The 13,077-nt window shown below is 34.4% G+C and overlaps 1 protein-coding gene across 1 annotated transcript in view; it reads left to right on the top strand.

Moving 5' to 3' along the window:
• The first annotated feature begins 1,522 nt into the window (after positions 1–1,522).
• LOC142149647 (uncharacterized) overlaps positions 1,523–13,077 on the top strand; it is a 47,400-nt gene continuing 35,845 nt past the window's right edge. Inside the window, exon 1 of the mRNA XM_075204963.1 lies at positions 1,523–1,821. Within this exon, the coding sequence (XP_075061064.1) occupies positions 1,523–1,821 (299 nt within the window). The remainder of the gene's footprint in view (positions 1,822–13,077) is intronic.

Here is a 13,077-nt window from a genome sequence, read left to right as displayed (position 1 = left end):
TGAATTTATTACAAATTTCAGTAACAGGATGTCAGAGACTGTGATGATCTAATTAATTTGCAAGATCTTACCCCCTGCCAATGTCCAGTTACAATTTTCCTTTGTAGTAAGTGGCCTTAGGAATGTTTATACCTTATTTACAAGTCAAGGAGGTTTATATGAGAAGCTGCTACGATGAAAGAAAATGTAAATATTTTTTTTAGACCCTAATTTAAATTTCACCAGAGGACATACAGTCTGAGAACCTTCTGGCCATCCCGGGAACTACTGAAGAGAGATGGGGAGGAATGACTATAAATAGGCAGTATCAGCCCAGTGTTAGTGAGTTGGTGGCTGGAGAGCTGGAAGGATAGAGCAGTAAGAATGATCAGGAGGGAAAGAGATAGAAGAGATATTTAGAGTAAGTTAATTATATTATGCATTAGAAAATATTGATACATAAACAAAATTTTGAATATATTTTGTTGTAGAAATTGTAGTATTATACATGTGTAGTTTGCCTTTATCCTAACAATGTTTGTATAGTTAGTATTGCAAACTAACATAATTATAATTATTAGGATACACTACTGTGCATTGTATATTCTGTACTTTGTATTGTCATTATTACATATTGTATATCAAAACAATGCATTATAAACATCAGCATACATATATCATATATATTTGTAAATATATTTATGGATATTTCCAGGTTTTCTCCTAAATTGTATAAGCCATATATGTAAGGACAGGAATAAATTGATTATCCTATAAACTTAAAAGCCAACTGTTGCTGCACATTTGCTTAAGATTAAAGCCAAATAGTTTCCCGATCCAATCAGTGGATACGTGAATTTAGAATGGTAATAATTCAATAAATTAATATATATTTATATATCTATAAAAACTCAGTGGCGACTTTAAAAGCTGTACACCCTTTAAGTTGCTGCCATATTATTTCCTGACTCATGTTGAACACTTTTTCTTCTATAGTGTAATTATTGTGAATTTCACAGTAACACCACCTTCAACAAAATATGTAAATTACTTAACATAATAGAGAGCAGGTGGTGGGTACTTCATCTTCTATGGTGACATATCACACTTGTTTGTCTTGTGTGAGTGTAAATATAAGTTTTCAGAGTTTTGCTGTAAGTATGCATGTTTGTGTGGCAATGTACGTAAAAATTAAAACAATTGTCACTGATTAGGTTGTTTTTGCTAGTGTATAAAAAATTGTGTTTCTTACACAATATAAAATTACTACTGATAGAGTCAATTTATTATTGTAATATTTAGGCTTGTAAATATCAACATAATCTTTTCTCAACAGGCGAATTAATGAGCAGGATCACACCAAAAACAGAAGACATTTTGGTTTTATTTTTTTAAAGACTAATTTGATTTTTTTAAAAGAAGAAAGCTTCTACAAATAAGTTGATGCTCAATAATAGGAGAGAACCCCTATCTGTGCTCTGAAGGTCACAAAAGGTTGACCAAAAAATAACAACTAATCATATGTCAGAGGACTCACACAAGAATGAAGCCATTTAAATGCTCTGAATGTAGCAAGTGTTTTATCCAAAAGTCAGATCTTGAAAGACATCACAGGATTCACACAGGAGAGAACCCATTTAAGTGCTCTGAATGTATCAAGTGTTTTTTAAATAATTCTGCTCTTGTTGCACATCAGAGGATTCACACAGGAGAAAAACCATTTAAATGCTCTGAATGTAGCAAGTGTTTTACATATAATTCAGCATTTGTTGTACATCAGAGGATTCACACAGGAGAGAAACCATATAAATGCTCTGAATGTAGCAAGTGTTTTACCCAAAAGTCAGATCTTGTAAACATCAGAGGATTCACACAGGAGAGAAACCATATAAATGTTCTGAATGCATCAAGTGTTTTACAGATATTTCAGTTTTTGTTGCACATAAGAGGATTCACACAGGAGAGAAACCTTTTAAATGCTCTGAATGTAGCAAGTGTTTTACTTGCAAGTCAAGTCTTTTTGCACATCACAGGACTCACACAGGAGAGAATAAGAACTGAAGATAATTCACAAGATCTACCATAAGGATATGATTGTAACATATGTGTCATAAACCAGTTATGTCTATGTATCAAATAATATTCATACACCGGATTTATAACTTTTATTTATTCAATCTGGCAAATGTTTTATATAACATCAGGGACATATTAAATGTCAAAGAAGACTTGAGTGGTCTAACAAGGGGACTTGGGGGCATGTTCCCTCTGGGATAGTCTAATTCTTATGGCATAAAACTGCAGTACACAATCACACATTGCAGAGCTTTGTAATATACCGCTGCCCTGATCATACATTACTGACTGGAAATAGAGAAGAAAGCAAATAATGTCTCTCCATAAAACTCTGTGACTTCCACGGGTAGTCAATATGCTGTAATTCATACAGTTAGAGATACCACAGAGGTTCTGCAGAGACAAGCAAGATAATTAGCTATTTTGCCTGCAATGTAAAGATACAGTAAACGTCAAAGGTTGATAGATCATGTAAACAATATTATACTGGTGGGAATAAATAAATTATATTTCAGTGACTGGAAATATCAAAGGCAATAAGTCCAAACAGTCATAGGTCAATTTTTTTTTTTGTTCGGTAACTGGTTTATTTGTACAACTGAGTTGTACAATGCTGAATATGGATAATTGATGTTTTTTCTGCCTCATGCATTGAAAATGAAAATATACCCTGAGGCCTTTGTACTGGACACTGTATATGTTACATTTTTCTTGTTAAAATTGTAATTTTGGGTATCAGTCTTTCACCTGAGAATTTGTTCAATTCTTCTAGCCCTTTACTATGCCGCAGATTACACCACAAAGAATGTGCGTCCAATTCTGTATTTCTTTGTTTTATTTCTGTTTAATTTTAAGTATATTATTACTATTCCAGTATTTCACAGTCTAATAACCATGTTACCAATAAGCACTGTGACTAATTATTGTCATATTAAATTGGCTTAGTTCTTAGAATCATTTATTTTTGCAATAGTATTTCTGTTTATAATGCTATAGTTCTGCAAGCATAGTCTCAAAATAGTTAAATTTGGATAAATTGTGTTTTGATTGCATTTTGTTATGTTTGGGGATAGCTGAAGGCTTCCTAAGAGTGTTAGCTCTGGTACCAATCCTTGGTGCTGGTACCAATCTTGTTTTGTAAAAGTGAGTGTGAGATTATTGTAGTTTACTCATCTATAGATAGAGAGAAGAGGCATCCGCACCAAAGACAAATTCTCTACCGCCTAGTGTATTATGTACATAATCTACTTTTGATTATTTTCATGCACCTATGTATACACTTTAAGGTGAGGACTGATAACTCATCTCATCATTAAACATATTTATATCCTTCTCTAACTAAGAGGTGCTCCCCAGAATGTTTTTTAGCAATGATACAAAAGAGGACAAAAAGATTCTAATCAGTACACTATTTTACAGACTAAGTTTGATTTAAAAAGCTATTTTCCTTTCTTGAATTCATTAAAACGTTTCATATCCTATGTTCTGACAATTTAATACATTTTGCAAGTGAAATATTAAAACATAATATGAGTTTGTGAAAAGTGATTGTTGCTTTGTGTACACTAACTAAAATTGTTAAAAATTTGACTCGCTTGCTCCTTGTCAATTTATTTTGTTAACGTGTTATTATATTTCTTTAAATTAATCTAAAAATGTGATTCCACTTGAAATTATTTGTAATTAGGTCTATATTCACTGGATTCACCGAATTGTTATTCAAAACCAATTTTTAATAAGATTTTATTTTCGAGACTGTCACAAACTTCCAGCCTGCCCCAGATACAGAAATCTGAACAACTGTCCGTGACTGGCGTCATCTTCGTCACTTAGCAATGAATACACCTTTTCTGCCACCACAAAGGATTTATCATGGTGTTGTTACGTTCACCAAAACCACTTATTAAAGTTTCACACTTAAACACATACACATGTAGCATGAGCCTCCCTGGGCTTCGTAACTTCACAAAGAATCACAGAGAAAACACTAGATTAAATTTATTTATTCTGAAAAAATGTTTCCAAGGCTTATTTACATAAATTAATAACAAAGACATACAATATATTGCACAAAAGAGTTTTAGAAAATAGAATGGGAAATAAAATCAGAGTACGAGGTAGACTGGCTGTGTGTGAGGGAACATAACTGAAAAGGATGAGACATTTCTGTCTTGATAGACCCCTCATGAAATGCGCAATCTGATGTCTAAGGCAGAAGATTTTAAACAATTTCTTGTAGGCCACCTTCGGAGTTAAGCTGTCAATAAAGACACATTGATCTCCCGAAGTAAACTGAGATCGTAATGTCCACAGGACCTTGAAGTCTCGCCTCCACTCTAACTCCTCTGCATAAACAAACTAATCACAGATTGATCTGTCTCTGGGCCTGGCTACTTTCACAAGACTATTGACACTTGCCTATGTCAGACTCAGGTCAGTTAGCAAAATACACTTTGAAAGGTTACATAAAATATTCACAGTGTTATACATAAATTCAACAGAAAATATCAATCAGTCATTAGATATGCTTTCATCACAGAGACCTTATGCCATTATAATAACGGACACAAATTTCCCTTATACATATTTCTATATTTAATGTTCAGATTGTCATTAACCTGTTGGAATTTCTCAATTCCACCACCAGGGATGGGTGGTTCTGTTACGCTTTTGTATGGATGAAAAGCTGTAAATGATTGCTATGATCAATATCTGTTTTACCACTTTCTTTTTTATCACTTCTAGATAGATCAGGTAGTTTTCTTTTAATTAACCCTTTCACACTAACACGTCACACATGCTTAGGTGGGTCTTGTTGTGACATGTAATATAACACTTCCATGAAAATCTATATTTTTAAAAAGATGTCAGGAGGAAGTACTGGTCTGGGTCATACAGGGTTATGAATGTTTTGCTGTCATAGGATTGGACGACTGCAGTGCAGTATGGTGACCTCGATTATTAGACAGTAGCGGATCCTTTGTATCCATGTGCAGGGGATCCCAATAAATAATGTTTGGCTGTACACCATAGAGGGAATATTGATCTGCATCCTTCATCGTGTTATCTCTAAATCTATCACCGGGAGGTGAAGTGTATCAGCTAGAGGTGGTAAAGTCTATAATAAATGTCCCTACTAAGATGGTTAGTATCCAGTAACCTTACAGTGTTCGGATGCTCTTGCTGGTCACATCCAGATCATATATAATCCTGTTGCAGATTTGCAGTCATCGCTTTGTACGTATAGAGATGTATCCACTTTTATGTCCTGCATCTGATAGTGCTTCCAGCATCACAAGGGATTCTGCTGAGAGAGGGGACTGGGGGAATGAGAATAAAACCAGAATTGGTCCCTGCTTGTACCACGTAACATCCACATGAAGAGACATTGATTTGTTCATCCCCCTCTATCTCCTCTGCATGTGCCAGCTGCTTGTGCATTGTAACCAGCCTGCCTTACTTTCTCTTCTTTCTCTGCCAATATGTCAGTGTGTAGTGCTCTCTAGGGCATTAGTATTATGTCCTATGACATTGTAACCAGCCTGCCTTACTTTCTCTTTCTCTGCCAATATGTCAGTGTGTAGTGCTCTCTAGGGCATTAGTATTATGTCCTATGACATTGTAACCAGTGAGCTGATGAGAGTGAGATATTTACGTCATTACTTCTACTATGTTACTGGCGAGTCAACAGAGATTGATTGTAAACTGTATGTGAGAGTTCAGGGAGAATGATCCCTGTATAATATGTCTATGCTATAGTGCTGTTCCTTATGTACTGTGATTTTTGTGCTTCAGTTAAATGATGATAAATGTGCTGTGACAGCACCTTTTACTACAACACAATTACAATTTATAGCAAAACCTGTTTTGGAAGCATAGATTAGAGCAGGAGAATATAAGACCTGTATGTTCATAATATGAATAAAACCAACACTCCATGAGAACAACACATGAAGCCAGTATCTCATGTCAGAGGATTCACATGTGGTTATTATGGAGTTCCTGTGTTACAGGATACCTAGCAGAGTACAATATACAATACTATAATGTGACATGGTACTGCTGGTATATGTGCTGTGACAGTATACAATGTGATAATCCTCTATAGGTGCCCCATAACCACTTACAGCTGGGACCTGGGTATATGCTTTCTATATAAATATTTGTATGATAAATTTTTGTATCCCATGAAAGATCTATGTCTAATATTTACCTCATCCTTTCTGTCGGGCAGATACATGTAATGTACTTTATGTGTTTCCCTGGTGTACTTTAATTGTGTTAGTGTAATAGTTTGTCAAGCGAAGCCAACACTGTAATTACTGACTGATGCTGCAGTAATCCCTGAACGTTATATTGACAGCTGTCACTCACACATGTCTGAGATGTGACATGTGTCTTTTATGGCAATTTCATATTCCCTTAGTACACGTCTGCAAACCCATTAAATATTAAGTTCAGTGTCTTTTAACGGAAACTGTATCATTTTCCCTGTGAGACTGAGAGGTCAGACCGTGTTACTATAAATACTGGTAATTTTTCAACTGATGTATAATAATGAATTAACAAAACAAATATATTTCAGCCTAGGTTATCATTTAGGTTAACATTAATAAAATCTATCTAAACGGCTGCACAAACAAATTAATTCCTAAATTGAGCTCTATATGTAATAAAAGACATGCTCAATAGAGATGAAATACTGAGATGATGCATATGGAATAATAACAATAATTTTAATTAAATAAGAGGAATTATAATAATAAAAAATTATTTCTGACTCCTAGTATGTCCTATATAACACACCACATATACATTTACACTGACATTCTCTAAATGACTACACTATTCTTGGACCAGATGAAGAGCACAGATCTGAAGGTAAATCGTGTATAGTATGTACACATGTATCAGCATGTAGATTGGGACTTTTTTCCCCTGTTGTCGGTAAATCGCTAATCGTTAGAATTTCCCTGTAGTGTGTACCTAACCTTACTGCTGATACTTAGATCAGGTCTTTCTGCTCACACCCTCTACATAGACAATAGGTGAATCCTAAACAAAAGGTCCATTTGTTGACATAACAGGATGCCAGAAACTGCGATGATCTAATTAGAAAATTTTACCTCCTGCTGAGGTATAATTAGATATTTCCTTTGCAGTAAGTGACCTTAGGAATGTTTCTATTTTGTTCCAAGTCAAAGAAGTTTACACAAAAAAACGCTTTCATTAAAGAAAACTTTGACATTTTATGAAACCCTAATTTAAATATCACCTGGAGACAAACAGACTGAGAATACTTTTTTGTCACCTGGGAACAATTGAGGATAGATGGGGAGGAATGACTAAATATTAACCTACATTTGTAATATATGTATAAAAATATTGATGGACACTTCTGGGTTTTCAATTAAACTGTATGAGATATATATGTGAGGACGGGTATAATATAGGTCTCCCACAATCTTAAAAGCAGAATTTGTTGCACAATTACTTAAGATTGACACCAATTAGTTTAATGAGCCAACCATTGATTACATGATAACATAATATTATGAACACTACAGATATTGACTCCATGGGGGAATTAACATAAATATTAAAACCTGTTTATCAGATGATGTTCTGAAAACGTGTTATATATATTCTAATCTTCCTATAAATTCTCAGAAAATTCCACTTAATAATGGTGTATATTAGTGTGTGTCTAAACTACTTCCCATCAGATGTCCAAAATATAATTATGTAGTATTTTATAATGTATCATTTCAATCTCAGGTAGTTACCAAGTTATCTCCTCCACATTCTATGTATTTGTATAAGTGATTCCCCCCATATTAGTCATAAGGGGCCACGAGTGTGACCAAATTAATAGACTGAACAAGAAAAGTCTTTTGCTTTGCTCTATATAGAAAAGTGTTTTACACTGTAATGAAAATTGTTATCTTAGTGCTAATTATATGGAATTATGGAATTAATGGAAAACATTCTCCTTACTATAGTAGAAGATGTCAGATGGAATATAAAGTAATAAATCAAGTCTTTTTGCACATCACAGGACTCACACAGGAGAGAATAAGAACTGAAGATAATTCACAAGATCTACCATAAGGATATGATTGTAACATATGTGTCATAAACCAGTTATGTCTATGTATCAAATAATATTCATACACCGGATTTATAACTTTTATTTATTCAATCTGGCAAATGTTTTATATAACATCAAGGACATATTAAATGTCAAAGAAGACTTGAGTGGTCTAACAAGGGGACTTGGGGGCATGTTCCCTCTGGGATAGTCTAATTCTTATGGCATAAAACTGCAGTACACAATCACACATTGCAGAGCTTTGTAATATACCGCTGCCCTGATCATACATTACTGACTGGAAATAGAGAAGAAAGCAAATAATGTCTCTCCATAAAACTCTGTGACTTCCACGGGTAGTCAATATGCTGTAATTCATACATTTAGAGATACCACAGAGGTGCTGCAGAGACAAGCAAGATAATTAGCTATTTTAATCTAGTAATCTATCACCGGGAGGTGAAGTGTATCAGCTAGAGGTGGTAAAGTCTATAATAAATGTCCCTACTAAGATGGTTATTATCCAGTAACCTTACAGTGTTCGGATGCTCTTGCTGGTCACATCCAGATCATATATAATCCTGTTGCAGATTTGCAGTCATCGCTTTGTACGTATAGAGATGTATCCACTTTTATGTCCTGCATCTGATAGTGCTTCCAGCATCACAAGGGATCCTGCAGGGAGAGGGGACTGGGGGAATGAGAATAAAACCAGAATTGGTCCCTGCTTGTACCACGTAACATCCACATGAAGAGACATTGATTTGTTCATCCCCCTCTATCTCCTCTGCATGTGCCAGCTGCTTGTGCATTGTAACCAGCCTGCCTTACTTTCTCTTCTTTCTACACCAATATGTCAGTGTGTAGTGCTCTCTAGGGCATTAGTATTATGTCCTATGACATTGTAACCAGCCTGCCTTACTTTCTCTTCTTTCTCTGCCAATATGTCAGTGTGTCGTGCTCTCTAGGGCATTAGTATTATGTCCTATGACATTGTAACCAGCCTGCCTTACTTTCTCTTCTTTCTCTGCCAATATGTCAGTGTGTAGTGCTCTCTAGGGCATTAGTATTATGTCCTATGACATTGTAACCAGTGAGCTGATGAGAGTGAGATATTTACGTCATTACTTCTACTTTGTTGCTGGCGAGTCAACAGAGATTGATTGTAAACTGTATGTGAGAGTTCAGGGAGAATGATCCCTGTATAATATGTCTATGCTATAGTGCTGTTCCTTATGTACTGTGATTTTTGTGCTTCAGTTAAATGATGATAAATGTGCTGTGACAGCACCTTTTACTACAACACAATTACAATTTATAGCAAAACCTGTTTTGGAAGCATAGATTAGAGCAGGAGAATATAAGACCTGTATGTTCATAATATGAATAAAACCAACACTCCATGAGAACAACACATGAAGCCAGTATCTCATGTCAGAGGAGTCACATGTGGTTATTACGGAGTTCCCGTGTTCCAGGATACCTAGCAGAGTACTATATACAATACTATAATGTGACATGGTACTGCTGGTATATGTGCTGTGACAGTATACAATGTGATAATCCTCTATAGGTGCCCCATAACCACTTACAGCTGGGACCTGGGTATATGCTTTCTATATAAATATTTGTATGATAAATTTTTGTATCCCATGAAAGATCTATGTCTAATATTTACCTCATCCTTTCTGTCGGGCAGATAAATGTAATGTACTTTATGTGTTTCCCTGGTGTACTTTAATTGTGTTAGTGTAATAGTTTGTCAAGCGAAGCCAACACTGTAATTACTGACTGATGCTGCAGTAATCCCTGAACGTTATATTGACAGCTGTCACTCACACATGTCTGAGATGTGACATGTGTCTTTTATGGCAATTTCATATTCTCTTAGTACAGGTCTGCAAACCCATTAAATATTAAGTTCAGTGTCTTTTAACGGAAACTGTATCATTTTCCCTGTGAGACTGAGAGGTCAGACCGTGTTACTATAAATACTGGTAATTTTTCAACTGATGTATAATAATGAATTAACAAAACAAATATATTTCAGCCTAGGTTATCATTTAGGTTAACATTAATAAAATCTATCTAAACGGCTGCACAAACAAATTAATTCCTAAATTGAGCTCTATATGTAATAAAAGACGTGCTCAATAGAGATGAAATACTGAGATGATACATATGGAATAATAACAATAATTTTAATTAAATAAGAGGAATTATAATAATAAAAAATGATTTCTGACTCCTAGTATGTCCTATATAACACACCACATATACATTTACACTGACATTCTCTAAGTGACTATCTTGCTCTTGGACCAGATGAAGAGCACAGATCTGAAGGTAAATCGTGTATAGTATGTACACATGTATCAGCATGTAGATTGGGACTTTTTCCCCTGTTGTCGGTAAATCGCTAATCGTTAGAATTTCCCTGTAGTGTGTACCTAACCTTACTGCTGATACTTAGATCAGGTCTTTCTGCTCACACCCTCTACATAGACAATAGGTGAATCCTAAACAAAAGGTCCATTTGTTGACATAACAGGATGCCAGAAACTGCGATGATCTAATTAGAAAATTTTACCTCCTGCTGAGGTATAATTAGATATTTCCTTTGTAGTAAGTGACCTTAGGAATGTTTCTATTTTGTTCCAAGTCAAAGAAGTTTACACAAAAAAACGCTTTCATTAAAGAAAACTTTGACATTTTATGAAACCCTAATTTAAATATCACCTGGAGACAAACAGACTGAGAATACTTTTTTGTCACCTGGGAACAATTGAGGATAGATGGGGAGGAATGACTAAATATTAACCTACATTTGTAATATATGTATAAAAATATTGATGGACACTTCTGGGTTTTCAATTAAACTGTATGAGATATATATGTGAGGACGGGTATAATATAGGTCTCCCACAATCTTAAAAGCAGAATTTGTTGCACAATTACTTAAGATTGACACCAATTAGTTTAATGAGCCAACCATTGATTACATGATAACATAATAATATGAACACTACAGATATTGACTCCATGGGGGAATTAATATAAATATTAAAGCCTGTTTATCAGATGATGTTCTGAAAACGTGTTTTATATATTCCCATCTTCCTATAAATTCTCAGAAAATTCCACTTAATAATGGTGTATATTAGTGTGTGTCCAAACTACTTCCCATCAGATGTCCAATATATAATTATGTAGTATTTCATAATGTATCATTTCAATCTCAGGTAGTTACCAAGTTATCTCCTCCACATTCTATGTATTTGTATAAGTGATTCCCCCCATATTAGTCATAAGGGGCCGCGAGTGGGACCAAATTAATAGACTGAGCAAAAAAAGTATTTTGATTTGCTCTATATAGAAAAGTGTTTTACACTGTAATGAAAATTGTTATCTTAGTGCTAATTATATGGAATTATGGAATTAATGGAAAACATTCTCCTTACTATAGTAGAAGCTGTCAGATGGAATATAAAGTAATAAGTGACCTGAACCTACAATTATATAGTGATTATTGGTGGGAGACACTGAGCTTTAGATCACACTAATTAGGTAATGAGCACCTAAGGGGTGACGTCCTTTCTCCTGTTTTACATTCTCACACATTTCTTGTATTACTACTGATCACATTATAATTTTCATTTTAATATTTTGCTTGGGAAAAGAACAGTCTAACATAAAAAAGAGCTTTCTTCGTACTAAATCACATACCCATTTTTTTTAAACTATGACATGTTTAGTAATACAGATGATTATGTTCTCTAAAGTCCAAAGAGTATATTGAGTTTTAATCCATATAATTCCATATTATTTGTACTACTGCAGCCATCTCTGCTTTTTCAAACACAATTTGCATTGGAAATCACAGGAGCACTTCTCACTTGTTAATGTTATAGTTCGCTGCTCTGGTTACTGTGACAAAACATGTAGATTTAATTTGGTATACAATAAATATTTATATTTTAGATTTACCTTCTTAAGTGAACTTATTGTCTATTTTGTTCATTGCAGCTCCACCTACAGCTAAATATGTAAAGTGCTTCATTAATAGTGAGTAGGTGAAAAGTCCATTATCTACTGTGCGTATATACAGCTTTGTGTTGGAACAAGTCTTTTGCTCACACTCTCTGCCTAGATAATAGATGAATAATAAACAAAAAGTCCATTTGTTGACATAACAGGATGTCAGAGACTGTCCTGATCTAATTAAAATTCAAGATTTTACCAGGTGTCATGGTCTAATTAGAATTTTCCTTTGTAGTAAGTGGCCTTAGGAATGTTTATACCTCATTTACATGTCAATAAGATTTACATGAGAGTCCTGGAGACAAATAGTCTGAGAACCTTCTGGTCATCCCGGGAACTATTGAAGAGAGATGGGGAGGAATGACTATAAATAGGCAGTATCAGCCCAGTGTTAGTGAGTTGGTGGCTGGAGAGCTGGAAGGATGGAACAGTAAGAATGATCAGGAGGGAAAGAGATAGAAGGAGAAATCTTCCGAGTAAGGTAATTGTATTACCCTTAAGAAGATACATAATGAAGTTTTGTGTATATTATGTTGTAAATATTGTAGTATTATAAATGTGTTATGTGTTCTTGCCTTAACAATGTTTGTATAGTTAGCACTACAACCTAACATAATTATAATTTTTTCATGTGCATTGTACTTTGCATTAATATAACTAAATATTGTATAGCAAAATAAAGATGGGTCAACATGTATTGAACTATAAATATCCAGATAATACACTGTACATCATATGTATCTACTTTCCCACATGGTTTCAGTGTAGTTAGATATTCATGAACCATTATAAATATCAACGTACATTTATATTATCTTAAAAAAGAAAAAAATAAGCACAAACAGGCTACCCAAATTATATACCACACATCCAATTAATAATAAAAAATT

This window comes from Mixophyes fleayi, chromosome 4 (genome assembly GCF_038048845.1).
Source record: "Mixophyes fleayi isolate aMixFle1 chromosome 4, aMixFle1.hap1, whole genome shotgun sequence".
Lineage (NCBI taxonomy): Eukaryota > Metazoa > Chordata > Amphibia > Anura > Limnodynastidae > Mixophyes > Mixophyes fleayi.
Note: the sequence above shows the minus strand (reverse complement) of the source record. Positions and strands in the feature narration are given on the sequence as shown.